Source organism: Melanerpes formicivorus, unplaced genomic scaffold (genome assembly GCF_026170545.1).
Source record: "Melanerpes formicivorus ecotype bairdi unplaced genomic scaffold, bMelFor1.0.p_v2 SCAF_82, whole genome shotgun sequence".
NCBI lineage: Eukaryota > Metazoa > Chordata > Aves > Piciformes > Picidae > Melanerpes > Melanerpes formicivorus.
Window position 1 is genome coordinate 2,390,370 of NW_027142434.1, and position 27,942 is coordinate 2,418,311.

A 27,942-nucleotide genomic window follows, 5' to 3' on the forward strand; every position below is an offset into this window, starting at 1 on the left:
CTTGGCCACACTTGGGCTTCTTCCACGTGTTGTGGCACAAGCACAGCCAAAGCTGTGGAGTGCTGTTTTCCTCATGGGCATCGCTGGCTGCTCCAAAAAATCACCTCCCATCAATCCTCCTCTTTGCTGTGTACTTACCAGTGAAGGACACATCCCAGCCATGGACATCAGCTCCATGAGCAACTCCCCTGGTCAGCATAGAGGACACAGGTCCAGCCAACAGAGCCCTTTCTCCTGGTGCTCCTCTCTTGCACAGGCTCCTGGCTGACACTGGGGTGCAGGGTGACGCTTTGGGCAGGATGCCAAATCCATCCACATCCTTCTCTCTGCTCTCAGCCTTTCATGTGGGGTCTCCTTCCCAATGCTGAACTCTGGGCTTTCTGCCCCCGAAGGCTCTCTCCATGTGCAGTGAAGCCAGGGCTGCCCATGGCAAGGTCACCCTGATTTGGTTGTTCTGTCACTGGCACTTACCTCTTATGAACAGCCAGGAAAGAGCTCAGTCCCATCACACCTTCCTTAGAATGAAGAAGCCACAGAAGCAGTTTGGTTGGAAAAGACCTTTAATATCACCAAGTTTAACCCAGCACTGCCAGGTCAATCCTAAACCAAGTCCCTCAGCACCACAGGTCCAAGGCTCTGAAACCCCTCCAGGGATGGGGACTCCACCACTGCCCTGGGCAGCCTGGGCCAGGCCTTAGCAATCCTCGAGGGAAGGAATTGTTCCTCATGCCCAACCTAAATTTCCTCTGGGGCAACCTGAGGCCATTTCCTTGTCCTATCACTTGTTCACAGACTCATAGATTGTTAGGGGTTGGAAGTGACCTCTGGAGATCACTGAGTTTCCTCACATTGAAGTGGAACTTCCTGGGTTCCAGCTTGCACCCATTGTTCCTTGTGCTATCACTGAGCCCCAACAGAAAGTGCCTGGCCCCTTCTTCTTGACACCTACCTCTCAGATATTCACAGATGTTGATCAGATGCCCTCTCAGCCTTCTCTTCTCCAGACTAAACGGCTGCAGGGCTCTCAGGTTCCTTGTGAGAAGATAGCACTCCTCACCTCACTCCAGCCCCCTTTCAGGGAGCTGTAGAGAGCAATGAGGTCTCCTCCCAGCCTCTTCTCCAGACTGAAAAACCTCAGCTCCCTCAGCTGCTCCTCTCCAGCCCTGTTCACCAGACCCTCCCCCAGCTTTGTTGTCCTTCTCTGGACCTGCTGCAGCTCCTCAATGTCCTTCTTGGAGTGAGGAGCCCAAAAATGAACCCAAGCTTCAAGGTGTGCCCTCACCAGTGCCCAGTACAGGAGGACGATCACTGCCCTATTTCCTCCCCGAACCAATGTGTTTGGAGTTATCTTCTCCTACACTTGGTCTGTCTCAAGCTCTTCAGAGCTGGGACCATTATTTTGTTCACTCCTCCCCTTTCTATTTTGGCTGTCCTGCCCCTCTAATCTACTTGGGGTTTTCATGTTGTCATGATACATATTAAGAAGGAAGCCAGGGATGATGCAGGGATGATCTCCAAAGACACTTCTCCACTTCAACTTCCTTCACCAAACCCCTGGACGTACACCAAGCATCCACACAGTAACAGAGAACAACCTTGCAAAGGAAAATGTCGCCCAGTCACAGCAAATGAATACAGAAATCAGCAATGGAGCTCTACAGGGACACTGAACAGATCCACAAATGGACAAGAAGCAAAAAACCCCAAAGACAAATCCTGCTGGCAAACCTCTTTGTTTGTTTTTTTTTTCTTTTCCAATGACTGCAACAAGAAAGACTCAAAAGGAAGAACCTTACAAAGCTCAGCGACACGGAGGGCACAACACGTGACAGAACCTGCTGGAAAAATACACTACAGGGATTAAAGACCTGGGGGGGGGGGAAAAACACCCCACAAACATTAAAAAAAAAAGAACATATCAAAACTCTGATGGCAAAGACAGTCTGAGGCTGCATCCAACCTCTCCTCCGAGGCCAAACTGAAGGTAGCATCAAACGAAGGTAGCGAGAGACAGCTTCGAATAATGACTGCACAAATTAAGCAGACAGAGATTCATCAAGGATTAGCAGAGCTCCACCTCTGCCTAAAGAAACACTACCTCTCTTTTTGCTTCAACAGTTCTGGTTAAAAAAGTAAACTAAAAAATACCTTTAACACACCCCCACCCCCCTCCAAAAAAAACCAACCAATGATAACCCCACAGCCAACCTGGGACATTGCACAAAGCTAGCTAAGGCCTTATAAAGGCTCACAACAATGGGAGGAGACACGAATCTAAACTGGCAGCAGGAGGGTTTCAAACTGCTGCCAGCTTCCCATCTGGGAGAGGGGCTGGATAAATAGCTGCATTACTACTGCCTAAAGTCTAACTCTTCTGACAAGGACACCAACCACTGAGCTTTAACGACAGCGGAGTGCTCTCAGCAGTGCGCCGGCACGCGAGGGAAACGAAAACGGACGTGGCCACAGCGGGGTTTGCAGGTTACATTCTGTTCCTAAGAGACAGGCCATGGAACTCCCCAAGTGGGGGAAGGCTATTTCCTATGACTAACAAGTCAAAATGTATGGAACACACCACCAACAAAGCCCATCTGCCTTCCTCGATAAATAGCTTGTCCCAGAAGCAGAATTTGTTGGTCCAAGTCGGTTTATTTCTGGCGTTTAAGGCAATTCCTACCCACAAACGTTCTGCAACGCTCGGGAAGATCCTCCAGCTCCCAGAAATATTCCATGTTCCTATGCTCAAGCTTCCCTTAAAGAAGAAATTCCTTCTGAAAGTCATGAAATGAAGACAAGCAGGGCGCAGACCCCCGCCGGCTTCGTCGTTTCAGCTCTGCTGCATCTTCCGGCGCATCTCCTCGAGCGCTGCTTCGCGTTCCCTCAGCAGCTGCTTCAGGCGTTTGATTTTCTCATCCCTGATCGTTTCATCCAGGTCTGGAGGAGTCCAAGGGAAATCATCATCCTGGAAAGAACCTTCCAGAACGGAGCTACTGCTCTCACTAGACACCACCACCAGGCTGTGCGAGTCTGTGCTGTCACCGTGCTGAGCCTCAGGGTCTTGCTCTGAGTCTCTGCCACCTGGAGATGGGACCACAGGGGCTGTGGAAAGACTTTGCTGGGGTAGGGCTGGTGGAGGTGGAACACTTAGGTTCAGTACACTGGAAACTGAGTTGGTGGTTTCTGAACTTGAATTTGGGTTTGTGCTTGTTTTGCCTGAAGATCTTCTCCGCTTTCCACCTTCCGACACTGGTGAGGATTTGATTTTTCTTTTCCTACTCAAATCTTCCTCCAGCTCCACATCTATCTGTACAGCCAAGAAACAAAACACACTGCTGTTAAACCCTGCATCCTGCGACATTTTCACATCAAACTGAGGGCAAGTTATTCATGGCAAGCTTCTTAGAATCACACAATGGGAGATGTCTCTTTTAGCAATCTGAGCAACCAGATTTCTGTGTTCAGTGCTTCTCACAGAAATACTCAGGTTGGCAAAGACCCTCAGGATCACCAAGTCCAACCCAGAACCCTACTCTACAAGGTTCACCCCTAAACCATAGCCCCAAGCACCACATCCACACCTTTAAACACATCCAGGGTTGGTGACTCCACCACCTCCCTGAGCAGCACATTCCAATGCCTGGAGCTGTTGATAGAATCACAGAATGATAGGGATTGGAAGGGACCTCTGGAGATCATCCAGTCCAACCCCACTGCCAGAGCAGGATCACCCAGGGCACGTCACAGAGGAACACATCCAGGCAGGCTCTGAATATCTCCATAGAAGGAGGCTCCATAACCTCTCTGGGCAGCCTGCTCCAGGCCTCCAGCAGCCTCACAGGAAAGAAGTTTCTCTTAATGTTGAGGTGGAATTTCCTCTGTTCCAGTTTGTATCCACTGCCCCTCGTCCTATCACAGGACACCACTGAATCTAGCAAAGATTCCCAGCTCACAACTTACTTTCTTAGTCACCCTGCCCTTCTGCCTCTCCTATGCACCTACCACCTCCTGGTGCTCTGCTTAAGTGATTTAACTCCACTGCATGACACACAAAAAATCCTTTCAAATCTGAGGGGAACATTCAAAATGTGGAGGAATTCTTCATGCTTTCATCTCCAAAAAGCTCAAACCTTGGTGTCCACTACAACCCTGCACCTCTCCCAGCTGTGGTTATCTCAACGTTCATGTGCTTCACTATGAGCCCCCAGGAGATCTGCTCCAAGCAGGGCTCTAATACAGAATGATTAAGCTCAGAATTATTCAATTACAAACTCAGAATGATTAAAACCTGAGAAAGCCTTGGACTGGGCAGAGTAGAATTATACAAAAGAGAATTTGAAGCACCATGGCTGAACAAAACTACTTTGGATGGATAAAATCCCTCGAAGGCATTAAACTCCTTATATCAAGGGAACCTTTCCAGAAGCACCCAACAAGATCCTGGCCAATGACAAAGGACTAGGTTGATAAAGATATTTGTACTGTAGAGTTGGGGCTGTTCGGCCTACAGAAGAGAAGGCTCCAGGGTGACCTCAGAGCAGCCTTCCAGGACCTGAAGGGACTCCAGGAGAGCTGGGAAGGGACTTTGGACAAGGGCTGGGAGTGCCAGAACAAGGGACAATGGCTTTGAGCTGGGAGAGGGGAGACAGAGTGGAGATGAGGAAGAAGTTGTTTAGAGTGAGGGTGAGGAGACAATGGCACAGATTTCCCAGGGAGGCTGTGGATTTCCACTCCCTGGAGGTGTTCAGGACCAGGCTGGATGAGTCCTGGAGCAAGCTGTGCTGGTGGGAGGTGTCCTTGCCCATGGCAGGGGGTTGGAACTGGATGATCTTGAAGGTCCTTTCCAACCCAAGCCACTCTATGATTAGGCAGGTGCAGAGGGAAGTCTGTTCTACTAAAACACATGGCTAAGTGCACAGCATTCTACAGAAGCCACACCCAGCCATGGGTGAAGTGCCTTGAAACAATGGCACTTGGCTGATTTCAAACTCAGTAAAGTTCTTCTACTGGTCTGCTTCAATCCACCACACCATTGGCTGACTACAACTGTTTGCAGAAGGCTACCCAACAATCAGAATGCAGAAATATGGTTTCTGTTCCAATCACAGCAGCCCTTTCACTGTTCAGCCACCATGAGAGGTTCCAAACTTCTCCAAACCATTTGTTCTCCCAACTCTCTCCAGCAGAAGCAAGAAAAGTAGATAAAACCTCTCAGATGGTACTCAAGTGGGGCTGAAATCCACACAACTCTGTTGTGGCTTACAGCAAGAATTCTCCCAGGGGCCATAACAGTGACTGACTTCTCCTGCTGGCATCCAGAGGTGGGAGGATCCAAACTCAGGCAGCTCTCTAGTGACTACACACCAGCTGTTTAGCACTGAAAAACTTCAAGGTACCTTTTCCTCTTTAGCACACTCCTGTTGAGTTAGGTTTTCCACATCTACTGCTGATGAGCTGCAAGAGTCAGTTCTCATTTCCGAGCTGTTACTGGAACAATCTTCTTCTGGTTTACTACAGGAGGGAGGCAGAGGTATTCTCCTAAGGTACACTCTCTCCTCCTTAAACAGACCAAATTTTTTCCTCAGTTCCCAGTACTGTTTCCAATGTGGCTTCTCTTGGTGTTTGGACTGAGTAACTTTTCTTGGTGAATTCATCTTTTCACACTGGATCTGAAATACAGAAGCAGTGAGAGAGCCATCAGTCAGTCTCTCTCACTCTCTTTCTCTCTACAGACATCTCAAAACCTACTTCCTAGAAAGACAGACAAACATTTCTTTAGTCAGGTAAGCCCATCTGGAGAAAATATAGCCAGGGTGTCATAGCTCTGAAATTAGTTTAAGTTATTTCCCCAAGCACATGGAGGAACATCCAGAAGATTCCCAGTCCAGCCAACCCACCACAGAAGCAAAGCAGCAAGAGGGCAATCAGATTCACAGACTGCATTGGGTTGGAAGGGAGCCTCAAAGGTCACCTTGGCCAACCCCTCTGCAGTCAGCAGGGACATCTCTAACTAGGCTGCCCAGGCTCCCATCAAGTCTGATCTTGAATGTCTCCAGGGATGTGGCCTCAACCACATCCCTGAGCAACCTCTTGCTGTTTAGTATCTTCTGTTCTAAAACTCCCAGGTAACAAAGGAAGATGCTGGCAGATCAGAGAATGTCCTTGCACTGTGAGGCAGTTTTTGGCTATGCCTTTAAAATTTAGCTGCAGATTTCGAGCAGAAAAGCAGAAAAATATAAATAAATATATATATTTATATATATTTATATAAAATATAAATAAACAAGTTCATTGGATGAAAGTCTGGGATAAGAGAAGCTGTATCATAACAACTCTTCACATTTCACTTCCATTCCCATTCCTTTCTCTCTTCTATCGTGGCTGTTTTGCTCTGCCTGGGAGATAACATGATGTTTCTGGCTGGCCTTGAGATAAGCTTAACACTGCTTTCTCTCAGCTCCTCTCTCTCAGTACAGGGGGATCTGGGAGGGTTTGGGTGGGGCAGTGGAGCAGCTTCCCTGGCCTTCTGACCAGGGGGGTTTCCTTGTTGTTTGCTAATTGTAAATACCTGTATAATATTGTAACTCCTGGATATTTTGTGCCTATTCATTGCATTCCATTGTAGAGAGTAGTTCTGGCTTGTAAACACAGCTTCATTTGCTTCTCACTGAGTGTGGCAGTTTTAGGCTATGCCTTTAAAATTTAGCTGCAGATTTTGAGCAGAAAGGTCTGGCTTAAAAGTTAATGCTGGGGGAAACTTCAACCCACCACACACTGACCCCTTTCAGACAGCTGAATGTACTGTGAGTGAAAATCCTAACTCAGCACCATCAGCCACTTCCCCTCTCTGACCTCTTTGGAACCTGAGCTGTTTCTCATCTTCACACCAGCAAGTCTGGCAGCCTATGGGCTTGCAAATTTAAGGCCTAAAAGCCGCAAATGCAAAGCAGCAAACATTTGGTTTGCTCTTTTTTCACAGAGGTTAAAGCAAATGAGAATGCTACCACTTGGCATCACAGAGCACTGAGGCAAAAACAGCAGCAAAAAGTCTTTTTTTTTAACCAATTTTCAGGTGAGGAACAACCAAAATGAGGCCCTAGAGCCTCTAGAATTTGCACAAATATGGTTAGCTCACATTGTTCTTCTGCTTGGTCAACTCAAGGGAGTACAAAAGTAGCTTCAGAATGATTTAGCCAGAGGAAAATTCATTCCGGTCTTGAGCAACTGCAAGCTTGGCCTCTGGTCCTTCCTGGGTAGAGTTTGTGGGATTTGAAGCTAAGGAGTTTTTACATAATTTAGAGGTTCTGATCTTAAGAGACTATGCAGGTACAGCCTGAAGGAGCAAAGCAATTAAAGACCTTGAGAGTTTGTTCTGTCTGACAGGAAATCATGACTCAGAGGAGGTGGATCCCTCCCCGTGATGGCATGAAAGGAAGGAAACACAGCTCCTGCTCTTGGCTGGCTGAGCTAGCAGAGACTGGAGCTGACTCTGGCTGCCAAACTTTGCTCTTACACCACATTTTCCTCTGGTGGAGCTGCAAACTTCTCTACCTCCCATCACACCTACAACAGAGTCACCAGCAGGGCTGTCAGAACATGGCATCCACAACATTAGAGAGCAGACAGCTCCAAGAGCTCACACAACAAACAGCTTTCCTCAAGTTCCAGTTCCTGCTGACAACTTATCTTGGGAGGAGAGAAAGTTTCCTCTTTCCCCTGCCTCTTTCTTGCCTTTAAGCATTTTCTCACTTGCATACAGCACTCTTGGTGAAAAGAAAAGATCATTTACTCAGCAGAAGGAAACTTTCCTGCATTTTCTGGTTAGGGAATACCTGTGACCTTATTAACAGCCACTTGACTGAACTAGAAGAAGTAGGAGCAGAAAACAAGGCAGCAGGGGCTGAGGTGGAAGGTTTATTGGAGACAGTTACCTTTTGACAGTCTTCACTGGAAGCCCCAGACTGAGGTAAAACAGCACTTGCTGCTTTGGGGGAAGGACTCCTTTCTTTGCCATTCTGGCAGATATTTTCCTGTGTCCCTACAGCTGGGACAGAGGGGATTCCACTTGAGACGTTTTCAGTGGCAGGCAAGCTGCTTCTTTGGTTTGCAGTGGAATTCTGCTGGTTAGCACTGGGGACCACCAGGACTGCAGGGGGAGAATTTAAGTCCTCCGTTAAGTCAATCGGCGAAGAAGCTTTGGAGTTTGGACACGAGCTTGGATCCTTCTGAGGCAGCAGCTTGCCTTTGGACAACAAGAGGCTCACCACTTCCTCAGTGATTTTATTGACTTCACTCGAATCAATTACCTTCTGGGCCTCCTTTCTCAGTGAAGCATCAGCAGAGGGAGCTGCTTGCTTCTCCGCTTGGGCTGCCAGCAGATCAGAGCCTCTTTTAGTCAGCAGATAAACCTTCCCGTTGCACATCACCAGGGCATTCTCTTTGAAGGTGGTGATTTTTGTTTGGCTTCCACTAGAGCAAAGAGGCAAAATGTTGGCAGCATTCACTTCGAGGTTTTTCATGCCTAGCAAAGTCTTCAAGATCTTGGAAGCCACATTGTTGGAGGACTTGACGGGGATCAGGCAGGGTGGCGCCATGTGGGGGTTCTCATGCACGATCCACTTCATCAGCGCCTGCTGGCACTGCTGCCCGTCGGACGGCACCGCCTCGGGGCAACAACTCTTCTCCTTCTGATTCGAGGTCACCAGGAGCCTCTGGGCCACTTGAGGAGTGTGTTGGGGGCTGATGCTGTGCACGCAGTTGGGGTCCACGGTTTTGACCGCGTTGACCGGCGAGACGTAAATGACGGTGGGCGGCTTGCTCCTGTCACCTCCTCCCGGGGCGCTGCCGGTCGCGGACGCAAGGATCTTCTGCTGTATTGAAGGTGGTAAAGAAGAAGCTGGGACAGATTTCACCTCTGCATCAGCTGGTATCTGAAGGTGGTGGCCAGAAGGCAGCAATGGTGACTTCACAGTCACAGGGAGGTTTTGGGAGTTCACAAACATGTAGGCGGTGTTGGTCTGCTCCGAGGAGCTGGTTACGGACACAGCCTCCTCTGAAACGCAGCCGCTCGGGGCGCTGGCAGCCGCGTTTGGAACCGAGCTTTCTCTTTCAGAACCTGCCCTAACGCCCTCCTCTTTGTCTAAGGTCCTTGGAAGAACAACCTTTCCAGGACTGGGAGACTGGCAAACAGGGATTCTAACAGAGGAAGGCGCGGTAGGGTTGGCAAGCTGCGTGTTAAAGGGAAGATGGAGCGGGCTAGGAACGTTTGGCTTAGAGCGATTCGCCATGGCTGGAGGCTGAGCTACTGGCACAAAGTTTCCAGGAGATTTAGAGATTGGAAGTAAGTTCAGAAGGTTTTTCCCATCGGGTCCAGTCGTCTGAACTACTCGGTACACACAGCCTGCAATGCTTAACAAAACAAAGAAAAGGGGAAAGAAAAAGAACAATGAGAAGAGAGCAGCAAGTGAGCAACAGCACAGCTCAGCAATTGGCCTGCATCTCACATCCAGCGCTGCCATGCAGGTTAACGACTGAAAAATGCCTTCAAGACAAAAAACCACCCACCCTGAGCTCCTTAAGGATGCATTTGGGATGAGCATTTCCCAACACCACTGACAAGACGATAACGAAGTGCAATCTTTACATGGTGCAGGGAGAAATGGCCTCTTTCTCAGATCTAAGTCAAAAGACCCAAGGGAACACCTCCCATTATCCTCCTTTCACTCTGAAAAACATCACCAGATCTCAGAGACAAGCCATGGGTTGTTTTATTTGCTCTCCCAACCCTACTCAGTGCCATGAAGTCTGGATTTCAGGAAAGGGTTCATAGAATCATTGGAATGAGGACTGGAAGGACCTCAAGGGTCATCCACTTCCAACTCCTCTGCCATGGGCAGGAACACCTCACACTAGAGCAGGCTGCTCAAAGTTAGGACAACACAGTTGGATTAGCTGCATGGCAGGTTTGAAGCAGGAATTGCTTCAGACACACAGAAAGAACAAAATGAAATGAGGATGTAAAACACTTGGAGGAATAGGATGGAGGGTGACCAATTCATATCTCAGGGATAAGCCATGGGTTGTTTATTTGCTCTCCCAACCCTGCTCAGGGCCATGAGGGTTCAGAGAATCATAGAACAGTTAGGATTGGAAGGACCTCAAGGATCACCCAGTTCCAAGCCTCCTGCCATGGGCAGGGACACCTCACACTAGAGCAGGCTGCTCAAAGTTAGGACAACACAGTTGGATTAGCTGCATGGCAGGTTTGAAGCAGGAATTACTTCAGACACACAGAAAGAACAAAAAGAAATGAAGCTGCAGCACACCTGAAGGAACAGGGTGGAGGGTGACCAACTCATACTCTGCAATCTCACCTGCCCAACTCAATGTTTAGGCAGACAGGGGCTACAAAGGTGGCCATGTTCAAAGAGGGGGAAAGACCAACCTCAAATGCTCTCAAGGTAGAAATATTTAGGAGAGAAAGAGTTGAAGTCTAGGTAGGAAAAGGTTTGAAACCCAAGGAAGAAGACATGGAAACAGCACCAGTGAAATCTGAGAGCAAATGCAGATGTGGGGGGGTTTTGTGCAGGTGAAGATCTCAAATCAACAAAGCAAAAGCTGGTCAAGATTGCTTCAGACACAAGGAGTTTTCAAGTCCATTGCAGGACAGAACTTTCCCAACTCAGGTGAGTTTGCCCCAGTGTGAGCTCTCCAAAGAGCCCTTGGGCTCTCAGAAGGACAATCTAATGCCCAAAGTACTGCAGGAGCACCACGGTGTGTTGAGACATGTCTGATCAGAAGAGAGCTTCCCTCACTAGCAAAGAAGAGCTCACATCACCTGAAAGAGGTTTCATGGTCTTGGTATCAGATCCAGAGTGATTTAAAGGCTGCCAGCTCCCATTTCAGTCACCCAGAGTATTCTAGCTCTGTGCTATGATTTTCTACATCAAGAAATGCATGAAGAACATGGACTGGAGATTATTTCCCAGTCCAGATGACACCAGCCCTGGGTTCTGTTACTGTCAAGGAGTCTTGGAACATTGGCAAGTTTTTTTCTGGCAGTCTGGGCTTCCAACTCAGCTTGGAACACAGTGACAGGCAGACACCATTCATGAGTCCCATCATTGTGGCTGCTCAAGAAGTCAGGCAAGACATGTCCCAGCAAGCGAGAAGTCCCAAGGATGCTCTTCACTGTCAGAGTTGGACAGCTCCTGCTACAGTCTCGGGGGTCATGTTCCCCTTGGTGGTCAACATAAACAACCACATCTAAACCACAAAGGCTTTAGGCAGAGCTTTCCTCACTGTAAGCTCAGAATTAGCTCCCAGGTGCAGCATTTTGCTAAGATGTCTCTAGGGGTTTTTTTGTGTGAAAAAGCAGATGCTCAGGTGATTGCTCAGTGCAGTGAGCACGAAATTCTCCAACCCTTCTTGTTTTCAAAAGGAAAATGTGAGCCATCAGACCCCATGGCTCCCAGGGGAAGCTGCCAGCAGAGGGTTTAGGAGGAAAACAGAGCTGGGATGATTTGGAGATAGAAATGAGAGCTGAGAAGGACCAGAACTGAAAGGAAACAATCTTCCAGCAACAGTTTTGCCTAAACAAAGAGCAGTTAAGAATTATTTGTATGTCTGAAGTGAATTAAAGCAGAAAATAGTCACTTCTGGAGCCACTTTTCACTTCCTAAAGCTACCGCTAATGCAGAACTAAGAAGATCAGCTCTGAGCTCTTGGATTCTCTGTTAAATGCTTTGAATCTCTTCAATGTTTCTTTAGCAATCCACCAAGTTCTCCAGTGACAACTTCTCAGAATGAACATTCTGAAGGCAAATCCAAAAAGGAAACTGTCAGCAAGTTCCACAAACCAAGAACTGCTCAACCACTACCACTGGTAGAGATCAAGCAGGCACACACTTACCTTCACCCAAACTACCTAGCACTGCAAAGAGGCAGCAAAGGGCAGGAGAAACCTCCAAAGAGGCAACGTTCCTCCACCTGTCAAAGCAAGGGGACACCTCTAACTTTTGGGACAACAGGAGGGGGAGCAGATCAGAGCAAGGCAGCAAGAAAATGAAAGAGGAGCAAGAGGATGCAGTTGCAGGAGGGTTTTCTTCAGCAGCAATGATGGTTTCCAGCACTCAACTCCCCTCCTCAGTCCTACCTTGAGCCACTGCTGATGTTCCTCTTGATGGACTTAGACAAAATGGATTTGCCACTGTGCCACAAACAGGACCTTTTCACAGGATCCCAGGATGTCAGGGGTTGGAAGGGACCCAAAGAGATCATCAAGTACAACCCCCCTGCCAGAGCTCAGGCCACACAAGAACACATCCAAATGGGCCTTGAAAGTCTCCAGAGAAGGAGACTCCACAACCTCTCTGGGCAGCCTGCTCCAGTGCTGTGTGACCCTTACAGTAAAGAAGATTCCTCCTGGTGTTGAGGATCCATTGCTCCTTGTCCTTTCACAGGGAGCAAGTGAGCAGAGCCTGTCCCCTCCCTCCTGACCCCCAGCACTCAGATATTTATAAGCATTTATTAAAGCCCCTCTAAGTCTTCTCCTCTCCAGACTAAACAGCCCCAGGTCCCTCAGCCTCTCCTCACCAGGCAGTGCTCAGTCTCCTAATCATCCTCATTGCCCTCCACTGGACCCTCCCCAGCAGATCTCTGTCCCTCCTGACCTGGGGAGCCCAAAACTGAAGGCAGTACTCAAGATGAGGTCTCACCAGGGCAGAGTAGAGAGGGAGGAGAACTTCCCTGGGTCTGCTGGACACACTCTTCTTTACACATATAATGCAATACATATCTTAATCCATATAAGACAATAATGAGGCTGAGGAAGAAACCTCCCTTAAAGAAAAGGCAGTTTGTCTGAAATCCAAACCACTCTGGTTGCCATGACTGCAGAAGACAAATTAGAATCATAGGATCAATGAGGTTGGAAAAGACCTCAGAGATCATCAAGTCCAAGCTGTCACCCAGCACCTCCTGACAACTAAACCATGGCTCCAAGTGCCACATCCAAGACCTTTTTGAACACCTCCAGGGATGGGGACTCCACCACCTCCCTGGGCAGCACATCCCAAGGACCAATCTCTCTTGCTGGGAAGAATTTCTTCCTCACCTCCAGCCTAAACCTCCTCTGGCACAGCTTGAGACTGTGTCCTCTTGTTCTGCTGCTGGGTGCCTGGGAGAAGAGCCCAACCCCCACCTGGCTCCAACCTCCCTGCAGGGAGTTGCAGAGAGCAAGAAGGTCTCCCCTGAGCCTCCTCCTCTCCAGGCTAAGCAACCTCAGCTCCCTCAGCCTCTCCTCCCAGGGCTGTGCTCCAGACCCCTCCCCAGCTTTGTTGCCCTTCTCTGGACAGGTTCAAGAGTCTCAATGTCCTTCTCAAACTGAGTTGATGAGATGGTGCTGGGTGATAGGTTGGACTTGATGATCTCGAAGGTCTTTTTCAACCTGGTTATTTCTATTCTATTCATCTCAGAGATCATCAAGTCCAACCTATTACCTAATACTGAACACCTCCTGACAACCAAACCATGGCTCCAAGGGCCACATCCAATCCCCTCCTGAACACCTCCAGGGATGGGGACTCCACCACCTCCCTATGCAGCAGATCCCAAGGCCAATTACTCCTTCTGGGAAGAACTTTCTCCTCACCTCCAGCCTAAACTTTTATCTGCAAGAAAAGCAAGAAGCTCCCAAATTCCAGGTTTCTGGAAAATAGAATCCTTTTACTTGGGGGCAAAACTAGATAAATGGCAGGTTCTTGCAGGGCTGATAGAAGATGGACTGGAAAGCTGCAAAGGTTCAGATGCCACATGGAGAGGTTGTGTTCAAATAGTTACTCAAATGTCTACAGAAGAGGAAGGAAAGATGATAGAATCACAGAGCGGTTTGGATGGGAAGGGACCTTCAAAGTTCATCCAGTCCAACCCACTGCACTCAGCAGGGACATCCCCAACCACAGCAGGTTGCTCACAGCCCCAAACAACCTGACCTGCACTGGTGCCAGCCATGGGGCAGCTCCCAGCTCTCTGGGCAGCCTGGGAGAGGCTCCCACCATCCTCAAGTGTCAAACATTTCTCCCTTCTCTCCACTCTCAATCTGCCTCTTTTACAATCACAGAATTGTTTGGGTTGGAAAATGGCTCCAAAATCATCAAGGCCAACATCAACCCAATGCTACCATGGCCACCAAACCATGGCCCCAAGTGCCATGGCCACACCTTGCTTGACCACCTCCATGGATGGGGACTCCTCCACATTTCTCCCTTCTCTGGACATGTTCAAGAGTCTCAAAGCCCTTCTTAAACTGAGTTGATCAGATGGTGCTGGGTGAGAGGTTGGACTTGATGATCTCAAAGGTCTTTTCCAACCTGGTTAATTCTATTCCATTCTATTCTATTCCATTCCATTCTATTCCATTCCATTCCATTCCAATCTATTCTATTCCATTCCATTCCAATCCGTTCCATTCCATTCCATTCTATGGCCCAAGGCCTGCATGAGGCAGATCCCTGAACAGAACTTGATGAAAATAATCTCAGGAGTTAAAAGATAAGTGGTAGAATAAGAGAGATCTTCCTTGACATTGCCACAGAAGCTATCATAGGATAGGACAACAGGAAATGGCCTCAAGTTGCCCCAGAGGAAGTTCAGGTTGGCCACAAGGAATAATTTCTTCCCCCAAAAGGGTTGTCCAGGCCTGGCCCAGGCTGCCCAGGGCAGTGGTGGAGTCTCCATCCCCAAAGGGGTTTCAAAGCTGTGGAGATGTGGCGCTGAGGGCCATGGTTTGGTGGTGTCCTGGCAGGGCTGGGTTAAGGCTTGGACTCCATGATCTGAAAGGTCTCTTCCAATCAACACAACTCCAGGACTCTGTGACTCAAGCAGTCAGCTTTCTTCAGGAACAAACACCAAATAAGCTGAAATTCTGTGAGATTCAGAGAGGGAACTGTCAACCAGGTGACATTTCCCTTCACCCTCAGGGGTCTTGATTCCTTCAGCTGAAGAGTTTGGATGGCTCTGACAAAGGCTTTCTAATCAACAATGGAAATGGCATTCAGCAAGCTATGAAAAGCAGAGATCCCAGAAAGAAGCAGCAAGGTTGATTGATTGATTGATTGATTTCTTTATTTCTGCTAAGCCAGAACAATAAAACACAACAGTGGCCTACACTTGACCCCCCCCAACCATTTTCTTCACTTCAGGCACAGCAGTTTTCCTCTCTACCTTCCCATCCCATATCGTTTGTTACTCTTACAAAACACTGAATGATTGAACTTTCATCTTCTGGGCTTCACTTCTGTGTTAACAAAAGAAACCAACCACCCTCAGATGATTTTCAGTCAATAAACCACGAAGCAAACCCACTGCAGCCACCACAGCAAACCAGCACATGGCTGCAACACAAAGCCCAGACTCAGAATGGGCTGGGTTGGAAGGGAGCTCAAAGCTCAGCCAGCTCCAACCCTCTGCCATGGGCAGGGACACCTCCCACCAGCACAGCTTGCTCAAGGCCTCATCCAGCCTGGCCCTGAACACCTCCAGCCTTGGAGCCACCACAGCCTCCCTGGGCAGCCTGTGCCAGGCTCTCCCCAGCCTCACTCTCAGCAATCTCTTCCTCCTCTCCACTCTCAGTCTCTCCTCTCCCAGCTCAAAGCCATTGTTCCTCCTCCTGTCCCTCCCAGCCCTTGGCCCAAGTCCCTCCCCAGCTCTCCTGGAGCCCTTCAGCTCCTGCAAGGCTGCTCTGAGGTCTCCCTGCAGCCTTCTCTCCTCCAGGCTGCACAGCCCCAGCTCTCCCAGCCTGGCCCCACAGGGGAGGTTCTGCAGCCTCTGCTCATCTCTGTGGCCTCCTCTGGAGCCTCTCCAGCAGCTCCAGGTCCTCCTTGTGCTGGGAGCCCCAGAGCTGGAGGCAGTGCTGCAGGTGGGGGCTGAGCAGAGCAGAGCAGAGGGGCAGAATCCCCTCCCTGGATGTGCTCCTGTGCACCCTGCCCTGGGTGACTCTGCTCTGGCAGGGGTTGGATTTGGTGATCTCCAGGGGTCCCTTCCAACCCCTCTGTGAGAGAGATCCACACTCAGCATCTCCTTCAGCCCAAGAACCACAGAACACCACCAGCACCACAACTACATCCCACGGCCACAACCCCCCCCGGGGCTTTGCTGAGCCAACTCCAAGCTCTCCACCAAACAGCTGAGCATCCAGGGAACTGCAGAGAGCCAAGCAGAACACACCCGGAGCCAACCCTTGCCTCCAGCAGTCTGCCCCTGCTCACAGCAGAAACCTGGCCATCAATCCTGGGCAGTGCTGCAAACATCCCCGGGGGGAGCAGAGTCAGCACCCCCCAGCTCGGCTCTCCAGCTGCACCTTCCTGCCTAAAGCCCTTCCCCCGCTGCGGAGGGCTCAGCCCTCACATGTCTGACTGCCTGCCTCCCGCAGCCCAGTTCCTGCTTGCCCCTGGCACAAGCCTCACGGCGCCTCCCCAGCCGCAGGCAAACACCAACCCACAGCGGCGCCGCCAGCAGCAGCAGGAAGCGGCCAGCGGCAGGCAGCCAGCAGAGGGCAGCAGCGAGCAGCAGGCAGCAGTGAGCGGCGGCGGCCAGCAAAGGCTAGCAGAGGCCAGCGGCCAGCAGCGGCCAGCAGCAGCCAGCAGCAGCCAGCAGAGGTCAGCAGCGAGCGGCAGCCAGCAGTGAGCGGCAGCGGCCAGCAGAGGCCAGCAGCGAGCAGCGAGCAGCAGCGGCCAGCAGAGGCCAGCAGCGAGCAGCGAGTGGCAGCGGCCAGCAGAGGCCAGCAGCGAGCGGCAGCCAGCAGTGAGCGGCAGCGGCCAGCAGAGGCCAGCAGCGAGCAGCGAGCGGCAGCGGCCAGCAGAGGCCAGCAGCGAGCAGCGAGCGGCAGCGGCCAGCAGAGGCCAGCAGCGAGCAGCGAGCGGCAGCAGCCAGCAGAGGCCAGCGGCAGGCAGCGGCCGGCCGCGGGCAGCCCCTGGGCGCGCGGGGCGCGCGGGGAGCGCGCAGCACGCGAGGAGCGCCGGCGCAAGGCAGGCGCGGGCGGAGGAGGAAGCGCGGCCCGGCCCCGGCGCGCGGCCCCGGCCGCCCCCACAGCGCCCTCTGCCGGAGCCCGGCCGCGCGGGCCGCCGCTCCCCCCGCCGGCAGCCGGCGGCAGCTCTCCTCCCGCCCGCTAGGGGAAGGCGGCGGATGGCGGCGCCGGCCCCTCCCGAGCCGCCGCCTGGCAGCGCGGGGCCGGGCGGCGGGACCGTACCTGGCGGCTCTCTGCCGGCTCTGCCCTGCCGGGCGCTCCAGCGCCGTCTCGGAGGGCCGCCGCGGCGGGACAGGGGCAGCGGCGGCCGCCGCTCCGCCGAGCCTGCGCTCGCCCGGCTCCGCCCGGCGCTACCCGACCGCTCCTCTCGGCGGCGCGGGGCCGGCGGGGCCGGCGGCGCGCGGCTGGCCGTGGCGGCGCGGCGGCGGCGGCGGGAGGGCGGCGCGCGGCTGCTCCCGGCCGCCGGGGGCGCGAGCGCGGCGGCAGACAACGGCGGCGGCGGGGCGCGGGGGCCGCGTCACTTCCGCTCGCCCCTCCCGGCCGCGCCGCAGCCCCGCGCCCACCGCCGGCCGCCGCCAATCGGCCGCCGGCTGCCTCGGCTCCAGCAGCAGCTTCCGGGCGGGGGGGAGGAGGGGGGCAGGAAGCGCAGCGCTGCCGAGCGGCCGCTGGCGGCGCACGCAATGGCGGCGGCGCCGCTTCCGGTGCGCGCCGGAAGTAGCTGGCGAGGGGAAGGAGCGCTTCCGGTCTGCTGCGGCTCGGGCCTGCAAATGGCTGCCCCTGACCTAAGATGGCGTCGAAAGGCAAGGGGCAGCCCTGGCCTCTGCCTAACCCAGCACCACCCAGCAGAGCCCAGCGGAGAGATGAGGTGAACTGCACTGAATTGTGCTGAGATGAGCTGAGCTGAGCTGAGCTGAGCTGAGCTGAGATGTGCTGAGCTGATCTGAGATGCACTGAGATGAGATGCGCTGAGCTGAGCTGAGATGAGCTGAGCTGAGATGCGCTGTGCTGAGATGAGCTGAGCTGAGATGCGCTGAGCTGAGCTGAGCTGATCTGAGATGTGCTGAGCTGAGATGCGCTGAGCTGAGCTGAGCTGAGATGAGCTGAGATGAGATGCGCTGAGCTGAGCTGATCTGAGATGCACTGAGATGAGATGAGATGAGATGCACTGATCTGAGATGAGCTGATCTGAGATGTGCTGAGCTGAGCTGAGATGCGCTCAGATGAGATGAGCTGTGCTGAGCTGAGATGTGCTGATCTGAGATGAGATGAGCTGAGATGCACTGAGCTGATCTGATCTGAGATGCACTGAGATGTGCTGATCTGAGATGCGCTGAGCTGAGATGCTCTGAGCTGAGATGAGCTGAGATGCACTGAGCTGAGCTGAGCTGCACTGAGCTGCACTGAGCTGAGCTGAGTTGAGATGCACTGAGCTGCACTGAGCTGAGCTGAGCTGAGATGCATTGAGCTGCACTGAGCTGAGCTGAGCTGAGATGCACTGAGATGAGCTGAGCTGAGATGCACTGAGCTGAGCTGAGATGCACTGAGCTGAGCTGAGCTGAGATGCACTGAGCTGAGCTGAGCTGAGATGCGCTGAGCTGAGCTGATCTGAGATGCGCTGAGATGAGATGCACTGAGCTGATCTGAGATGCGCTGAGATGAGATGTGCTGAGATGCGCTGAGCTGAGCTGAGATGCACTGAGCTGCACTGAGCTGAGCTGAGATGCGCTGAGCTGATCTGATCTGAGATGCACTGATCTGAGATGTGCTGAGATGAGCTGATCTGAGATGTGCTGAGCTGAGATGCGCTGAGCTGAGATGAGCTGTGCTGAGCTGAGATGTGCTGATCTGATCTGAGATGAGATGAGCTGAGCTGAGATGCACTGAGCTGATCTGATCTGAGATGCGCTGATCTGAGATGCACTGAGATGAGATGCACTGAGATGAGCTGATCTGAGATGTGCTGAGCTGAGATGCGCTCAGATGAGATGAGCTGTACTGAGCTGAGATGTGCTGATCTGATCTGAGATGAGATGAGATGAGATGCACTGAGCTGATCTGATCTGAGGTGCACTGAGATGTGCTGATCTGAGATGCGCTGAGCTGAGATGCTCTGAGCTGAGATGCACTGAGATGAGCTGCGCTGAGCTGAGCTGAGATGCGCTGATCTGAGATGCGCTGCGCTGAGCTGATCTGAGATGCGCTGAGCTGATCTGAGATGAGCTGCGCTGAGCTGATCTGAGCTGAGCTGAGCTGAGATGCGCTGAGCTGAGATGAGCTGAGATGCGCTGAGCTGAGATGAGCTGATCTGAGCTGAGATGTGCTGATCTGAGATGCGCTGCGCTGAGCTGATCTGAGATGCACTGAGCTGAGCTGAGCTGAGCTGCTCTAAGCTGAGATGAGCTGAGCTGAGATGCACTGAGCTGAGATGAGCTGAGCTGAGATGCACTGAGCTGAGCTGATCTGAGATGCGCTGAGATGAGCTGTGCTGAGCTGAGATGCGCTGAGTTGAGCTGTGCTGAGCTGAGATGCGCTGAGCTGCGCTGATCTGAGCTGAGATGCGCTGAGCTGCACTGAGCTGAGCTGAGATGTGCTGAGCTGATCAGATCTGAGAGGCACTGAGATGAGATGAGCTGATCTGAGATGCGCTGGGCTGAGCTGAGATGCACTGAGCTGAGATGCGCTGATCTGGTATGCGCTGAGCTGAGATCCGCTGAGCTGAGATGAGCTGCTCTGAGCTGAAATGAGCTGAGCTGCGCTGAGCTGCACTGATCTGAGCTGAGATGCACTGAGCTGAGCTGAGCTGAGCTGAGAGGAGCTGAGCTGATCTGAGATGAGATGAGATGAGATGAGATGCACTGAGCTGATCTGATCTGAGAGTGTAGTGGTTTGAGCCTTAGCTGAGAGTTAAAAGCTCAAATGGGAAAAAGCTGAGAATCTCTTCCCCACTCCCCCCCACCTCCTCCCTCCAAACAGGGAGAGGAGGAAAAAAAAGGAGTAAGGAGCAAATCCACTAAGCAACAATCTGGAGTCAGCTTGGAAGTAGAGAGGCAAATAATTTTTTTTCTTCAAATTATATATATATAACAATAACAGGGAAAAACAAGGTTCACAAGGGCAAGGAACAAGAATGGATGGGAGTGGGACAGAAAAAAAAATAATACAAAACCAGTCTTTCTCTGAGGAGGTGCAGAGGCAGCAGGGAAAAGGATCAGGTCCGGCCACGTGGCTGAGGATCAGGAGGGCAGCTGCAGTAGCTCTCATCCAGCAGAGGCAGGAGCCAAAAGGGACCTCCAACTGCTATGATGTCCTGCTTTTTATACCCTAGCTGGGCAGGGAGGGGGAAGTGGAACAGACTCAGCTTTCCCAGGGGGGAAACGCCCTTCAGGGAGTGTAAAGTACCCGCAAGCCCTCCCCCCTGCTTTCTTCTTTTGTTTTCAGAAAGAGGCATTAACCCACCACAGAGAGGCACTGAGATGAGATGAGATGAGATGAGATGCGCTGAGCTGATCTGAGATGCGCTGAGCTGAGATGTGCTGAGATGAGATGAGCTGAGCTGAGATGTGCTGAGATGAGATGAGATGCGCTGAGAGGTGCTGAGATGAGATGAGCTGCGCTGATCTGAGAGGCGCTGATCTGAGATGAGCTGAGCTGAGCTGCACTGATCTGAGCTGATCTGAGATGTGCTGAGCTGAGCTGCACTGAGCTGAGCTGAGATGAGATGAGCTAAACTGAGCTGAGCAGTGCTGAGCTGAATGGAGATGCACTGAGTCAAGCTCAGCTAAGCAGTGCTGATCTGAGCTGCACTGATCTGAGCTGAGCCGAGATGCACTGAGCCAAGTTCAGCTGAGCAGTGCTGAACTGAACTGTGCTGATCTTAGCTGAGCTTCACTGATGTGATCTGAGCTGAGATGAGCTAAACTGATCTGAGATGTGCTGAGATACGCTGAGCTGAGCTGAGCTGCACTAAACTGAGCTGAGAAGCACTGAGCCAAGCTCAGCTGATCTGAGCTGCGCCCAGCTGAGCTGCACTGAGCTGAGATGCACTGAGCCGAGCTCAGCTGAGCTGAGATGCACTGAGCTGAACTGCACTGAGCCAAGCTCAACTGAGCAGTGCTGAGTTGAGCTGCACTGACCTGAGATGAGCTGTGCTGCACTGTGCTGAGCTGTGCTGAGCTGAGATGCACTGCACTGGGCTGTGCTGCGCTGATTTGAGCTGCACTGAGCTGAGCTGCACTGCACTGGGCTGTGCTGCGCTGATTTGAGCTGCAGTGAGCTGAGCTGCACTGCACTGGGCTGTGCTGCACTGATTTGAGCTGCACTGAGCTGAGCTGCACTGCACTGGGCTGTGCTGCGCTGATTTGAGCTGCCCTGAGATGCACTGAGCTGCGATGTGTTGAGCTAAGCTGTGCTGAGCTGAAGTGTGCTGAGCTGTGCTGAGTTGCACTGAGGTGTGCTGAGCTGAGATGCACTGTGCTGAGCTGCACTGGGCTTACCTGAGCTATGCTGAGCTGAGGTGCGCTGAGCTTCACTGCACTGGGCTGCACTGCACTGATTTGAGCTGTGCTGAGCTGTGCTGTGTTGAGCTGAGCTGTGCTGATCTGAAGTGTGCTGAGATGTGCTGCGCTGAGCTGTGCTGTGTTGAGCTGAGCTGAGATGCACTGAGCTGAGCTGTGCTGCGCTGAGATGCGCTGAGCTGTGCTGAGCTGTGTTGCATTGAGCTGAGCTGTGCTGAAGTGTGCTGAGATGCACTGAGCTGTGCTGTGTTGAGCTGAGCTGAGATGCACTGAGCTGTGCTGTGCTGCGTTGAGCTGAGCTGTGCTGAAGTGTGCCGAGATGCACTGAGCTGTGCTGCGCTGTGCTGCGCTGAGATGTGCTGCACTGAGCTGTGCTGTGTTGAGCTGAGCTGAGATGCACTGAGCTGTGCTGTGTTGAGCTGAGCTGAGATGCACTGAGCTGTGCTGTGTTGAGCTGAGCTGAGATGCACTGAGCTGTGCTGTGTTGAGCTGAGCTGAGATGCACTGAGCTGTGCTGCGTTGAGCTGAGCTGAGATGCACTGAGCTGTGCTGCGCTGTGCTGTGCTGCGATGAGCTGTGATGAGCTGTGCTGCGTTGAGCTGAGCTGTGCTGAAGTGTACCGAGATGCACTGAGCTGTGCTGCGCTGAGATGTGCTGCACTGAGCTGCGCTGTGTTGAGCTGAGCTGAGATGCACTGAGCTGTGCTGTGTTGAGCTGAGCTGAGATGCACTGAGCTGTGCTGCGCTGTGCTGTGCTGCGCTGTGCTGTGATGAGCTGTGCTGCATTGAGCTGAGCTGTGCTGAAGTGTACCGAGATGCACTGAGCTGTGCTGCGCTGAGATGTGCTGCACTGAGCTGCGCTGTGTTGAGCTGAGCTGAGATGCACTGAGCTGTGCTGTGCTGAGATGTGCTTCACTGAGCTGTGCTGTGTTGAGCTGAGCTGAGATGCACTGAGCTGTGCTGAGCTGTGCTGTGCTGAGCTGTGCTGCATTGTGCTGAGCTGTGCTGCACTGCGCTGTGCTGAGCTGTGCTGCATTGAGCTGAGCTGTGCTGAAGTGTGCTGAGATGCACTGAGCTGTGCTGCGCTGTGCTGTGCTGAGCTGAGCTGTGCTGAGCTGTGCTGTGTTGAGCTGAGCTGTGCTGAAGTGTGCTGAGATGCGCTGAGCTGTGCTGCGCTGTGCTGAGATGCACTGCACTGAGCTGTGCTGCGTTGAGCTGAGCTATGCTGAAGTGTGCTGAGATGCGCTGAGCTGTGCTGCGCTGAGCTGTGCTGTGTTGAGCTGAGCTGAGATGCACTGTGCTGTGCTGAGCTGAGCTGTGCTGAAGTGTGCTGAGGTGTGCTGCGCTGTGCTGTGCTGAGCTGAGCTGAAGTGTGCTGAGATGTGCTGAGCTGATCTGAGGTGTGCTGAGCCCTGCCTTGCTGAGCCTTGTCTCACCTCGCTGCGATGAGTTAAGCTGAGCTCCGCTGAGCTGCGCTGTGCTGCGCTGCACTGAGCTGAGATGTGCTGAGCTCAGGTGAGCTGAGCTGCGCTGATCTGAAGTGTACTGAGCTGCACTGAGGTAATTTGAATAGGATGGAATGGAATGGAATGGAATGGAATGGAATGGAATGGAATGGAATGGAATGGAATGGAATGGAATGGAATGGAATAGAATGGAATGGAATGGAATGGAATGGACCAGGTTGGAAGAGACCTTCAAGATCATGGTGTCCAACCTATCATCCAACACCACCTAAACAACTAACCCATGGCACCAAGCACCCTGTCAAGTCTCCTCCTGAACACCTCCAGTGATGGTGACTCCACCACCTCCCCAGGCAGCCCATTCCAATGGGCAATCACTCTCTGTGTAGAACTTCCTCCTCATCTCCAGCCTAAACCTCCCTTGGCACAGCTTGAGACTGTGTCCTCTTGTTCTGCTGCTGCTTGCCTGGGAGAAGAGCCCAAACCCCACCTGGCTCCAACCTCCCTTCAGGGAGTTGCAGAGAGCAAGAAGGTCTCCCCTGAGCCTCCTCTTCTGCAGGCTAAGCAACCCCAGCTCCCTCAGCCTCTCCTCCCAGGGCTGTGCTCCAGACCCCTCCCCAGCTTTGTTGCCCTTCTCTGGACACCTTCCAGCAGCTCAACCTCCTTTCTAACCTGAGGGGCCCAGAACTGGACACAGGACTCAAGGTGTGGCCTAACCAGTGCAGTGTACAGGGGCACAATGACTTCCCTGCTCCTGCTGGCCACACTGTTCCTGCTGCAGGCCAGGATGCCCTTGGCCCTCCTGGCTGCCTGGGCACACTGCAGGCTCATGTTCAGCCTACCATCAACCAGCACCCCCAGGTCCCTCTCTGCCTGGCTGCTCTCAGCCACTCTGACCCCAGCCTGTAGCACTGCCTGGGGTTGTTGTGGCCAATGTGCAGCCCCTGGCACTTGGATGTGTTCAATCTCCTGCCCTTGGCCTCTGCCCATCTGTCCAGGTCCCTCTGTAGAGCCTCTCTGCCCTCCAGCAGATCAACTCCTGCCCCCAGCTTGGTGTCATCTGCACATTCATTTCTGATGGACTCCATCCCCTCCTCCAGAGGGACCATTCACCACCACTCTCTGGGCTCAGCCTCCAGCCAGTTCTTAACCCATCCCATCCCATCCCCTGCTGCTGCCATGCCAGCTTCAACCCCAAAGTGCTGGCTGGAGCCAAGCATCCTGGGGCTGGTTCAGGCTGGAGCAGGAGAGGCTTCCTGTGCTGTTTGCTGCTCCTGGTTTCCAGTCAGGGGGTGCTGGGCTTGGCCACTGGGCTGGCTGCAGGCTGGGGGCTGTGGGGGTCACTTTCTGGCTGTCTTCTGCTGCTGTGCTGTGAGATAGGCTGAGGGAATTGTGCATGGGATCAGCTCCTGCAGCTCCTGATCCCAGCCCAGGGGCTGTGCTTGGGGTCCTGTCCCTCTCAGGCTGTTGGGAGGTGGCTAATGAGAGCTGAGTGTGAGCCCAGGGCAGCACCCAGGGCCTGCTTCCTTCTCTGGCTTTGTTTTCATCTGCAGTAAATAAACTTTCCCCAAGGGCTTTGCCCAGGAGGTGAAGTGGTGCAGAGATCTCCTTGCCTGCAGCACAACAAATGAGCTCTTTCCTGGTCCTTTCTGCCCCTTGCTGAGGAGGAGGAATGAGAGGGCAGCTCTGTGGGCAGCTGCTGCCAACCGTGCTCAGCCCAGCACCATCACAGGGTGCAGGCTGGGAGGGACCCCAGGGATCCCCTGGGGCAACCTTGCCAGGGGATGGTGGAGCTGCCCCAGCAGCCTGAGGCTCAACACTGTGCAGGGAATCCCCCACTGCCCCTGGGAGCTGATCTCAGCCTCTGCCTGCTCCTGGGGGAACATTTGCTGCTGCAGCCCAGGGGGAATGTCCCCAGCAGGCATTGTCCCCAGCAGCCCTTGGCTCCTGCATGGGACAAAGGGAGTCTGCCTCCTCCTGGCAGCCCCCCCTGAGGTCTGCCCTGAGCCTTCTCTTCTCCAGGCTGAACACCCCCAGCACTCTCAGCCTTCCCTCACAGGGCAGAAGGCTTCCAGTCCTCTGCTCATTCTCCTGCCCCTTCTCTGGACATTTCCAGCCTGCCCACAGCTCTTCTGAACAGAGGAGACCAAAGCTGCAGGCAGTGGTCCAGGCTGAGCAGAGAGGGGCAGGGACTTCTCTCTGCTGGTGATGCCCTTGCTGATGCCACCCAGCATCCTGCTGGCTTCAGGGCCTGGCAGAGGCTGCCCAGGGAGGTGGTGGAGTCCCCATGGCTGGAGGGGTTGTAGCAAGCTGTGGCCATGGCACTTGGGGCCATGGGGTGGTTGGGTTGGGGTTGGCCTGGGTGAGACTTTGCCAGCCTGAACAGCTGTGTGGCTCTCTGCTCAGCTCAGCCTGAGGAGAGCTCAGCTTCCTTTGCCCTGCAGCTCACAGCTCACTCAAGCTGAGCTTGGTGGCCACCATGCTGGGATTCCCTGCTCCTGTGGCTCCCAGGCCTCACAGTGAAGCTCAGGTTTATTAGAATAATTAGAATAAACCAAACCAGGTTGGAAGAGACCTTCAAGATCATGGTGTCCAACCCACCAACCAATCCAACCCACCCAAACAGCTAACCCATGGCACCAAGCACCCCATCAAGTCTCCTGAACACCTTCAATGACGGCGACTCCACTACCTCCCCAGGCAGCACATCCCAATGGGCAATCACTCTCTCTCTGGGAAGAACTTTCTCCTCCCCTCCAGCCTGAACCTCCCCTGGCACAGCTTGAGACTGTGGCCTCTTGTTCTGGTACTGGGTGCCTGGGAGAAGAGACCATCATCAGCCTGTCTACAGCCTCCCTTCAGGTAGTTGTAGAGAGTGATAAGGTCATCCCTGAGCCTCCTCTTCTCCAGGCTAAGCAACCCCAGCTCCCTCAGCCTCTCCTCCCAGGGCTGTGTTCCAAACCCCTCACCAACTTTGTTGCCCTTCTCTGGACACCTTCCAGCAAGTCAACCTCCTTCCTAAACTGAGGGACCCAGAACTGGACACAGGACTCCAGGTGTGGCCTAACCAGTGCAGTGTACAGGGGCAGGATGAGCTCCCTGCTCCTGCTGGCCACACTCTTCCTGATGCAGGCCAGGATGCCCTTGGCCCTCCTGGCTGCCTGGGCACACTGCTGGCTCATGTTCAGCCTACCATCAACCAGCACCCCCAGGTCCCTCTCTGCCTGGCTGCTCTCAGCCACTCTGCCCCCAGCCTGTGGCACTGCCTGGGGTTGCTGTGGCCAATGTGCAGCCCCTGGCACTTGGATGTGTTCAATCTCCTGCCCTTGGCCTCTGCCCCTCTGCCCAGCCTGGCCAGGTCCCTCTGCAGAGCCTCTCTGCCCTCCAGCAGATCAACTCCTGCCCCCAGCTTGGTGTCAGCTGCACATTCACTGCTGATGGACTCCATCCCCTCCTCCAGATCATCAATGAAGATGTTAAAGAGCACAGGGCCCAGCACTGCTCCTTGGGGCACACCACTAGTAGCTCTTTCAGGTGCTCAAACCCCAGCCCATGGGGGACCTGAGGACAATGATTGTGCCTTCAAACACGAGGCAAGAAGCAGCCCTGAGGCCACCAGCCCTGGGCTCCAGCACTGCAGGCAACAAATCCTTGAGCACAGGGAGGAAGCAATGGCAAAGATGATGGAGGAGAGGAGGCTGCAGAGCAGAAGTCATCTTCCCTGAAGTAGCAACCACCCTGCTGGCCTTCTGCCCTCCTCAGGGCTGCCACAGCTGCTCTTCATGCTGCTCCTCCCTGCAGCTCAGCAGGGCTGGAGAGGTCAGTGACACCTCCACGAGTGCTGTGCTGCCAGCCAGGGCTGTGGGGCCAGCTGGGCTCCCCCCAGGGCTGCTGCTGGAGGCGCTGCCCAAGCCACTTCCATCGCTGCCCAGCAGCCCTGGCTGAGGGGGGAGGTGCCAGCTGAGCAGGGCTGGGCAGATGGAAGCTGCAGGCAGGGCAGGAAGGAGGACCCAGGGCACCACCTCCACAGGAGCAGAAACTTCCTTGCTGGGAGGGTGACAGAGCCCTGGAGCAGGCTGCCCAGTAGGGGTCCCACAGACCCAGCAGGGGTCCCACAGACCCAGCAGGGGTCCCACAGGCCCAGTAAGGGTCTCTCAGACTTGGGCTGGGTCCCACGGCCTCAGGAGGAGTCCCACAGACCCAGGATGGGTCTTACAGATCTAAGATGGGTCTCAAAGACTCAGGAGGGGTCCCACAGACTCAGGAGGGGTTCCACAGAGCCAGGATGAGTCCCACAGACCCAGAAGGGTTCCCACAGGCTCAGGAGGGGTCCCACGGACCCAGGAGGGTTCCCACAGGCTCAGGAGGGGTTCCACAGAGCCAGGATGAGTCCCACAGACCCAGAAGGGGTCCCACAGGCTCAGGAGGGGTCCCACAGACCCAGGAGGGGTCCCACAGACCCAGTAAAGGTCTCACAGACCCAGGAGGGGTCCCACAGGCTCAGGAGGGGTCCCACGGGCTCAGGAGGGGTCCCACAGGCTCAGGAGGGGTCCCACAGGCTCAGGAGGGGTTCCACAGACCAACATGGGTCTCACAGACTCAGGATGGGTCCCATGGACTCAGGATAGGTTCCATGGACTCAGGATAGGTTCCACAGAGCCAGGATGAGTCCCACAGACCCAGAAGGGGTCCCACAGGCTCAGGAGGGGTCCAACAGACTCAGGAGGGGTTCCACAGACCATCATGGGTCTCACAGACCCAGCATGGATCCCATAGACCCCATAAGGGTCTCACAGACCCAGCATGGATCCCATAGACCCCATAAGAGTCTCACAGACCCAGCATGGATCCCATAGACCCCATAAGAGTCTCACAGACCCAGCATGGGTCCCATGGACTCAGGATGGGTTCCACAGAGCCAGGATGAGTCCCATAGACCCAGG

General features: G+C 53.6%; 1 protein-coding gene across 1 annotated transcript; it reads right to left on the reverse strand.

Moving 5' to 3' along the window:
- Nucleotides 1–531: 531 nt before the first annotated feature.
- Nucleotides 532–27,741, reverse strand: LRIF1 (ligand dependent nuclear receptor interacting factor 1). The gene is made up of 6 exons (XM_068164713.1): nucleotides 27,679–27,741; nucleotides 17,509–17,802; nucleotides 17,243–17,370; nucleotides 7,929–9,405; nucleotides 5,394–5,666; nucleotides 532–3,304 (listed from the first exon to the last, which is right to left on the reverse strand). The coding sequence occupies exons 1-6, from the start codon at nucleotides 27,739–27,741 to the stop codon at nucleotides 2,828–2,830; spliced, it is 2,712 nt and encodes a 903-aa protein (XP_068020814.1). The 3' UTR covers nucleotides 532–2,827.
- Nucleotides 27,742–27,942: the final 201 nt, after the last annotated feature.

Coding starts and splice junctions, on each gene's coding strand:
- LRIF1 (XM_068164713.1), bottom strand. CDS start 27,741: ATGGTCTGTGGAACCCCTCCTGAGTCTGTTGGACCCCTCCTGAGCCTG. Junction 17,803..27,678: donor GCCTGTGGGACCCCTTCTGG/GTCTGTGGGACT, acceptor ACGCCATCTTAG/GTCAGGGGCAGCCATTTGCA. Junction 5,667..7,928: donor CCAGTGAAGACTGTCAAAAG/GTAACTGTCTCC, acceptor TCTGTATTTCAG/ATCCAGTGTGAAAAGATGAA.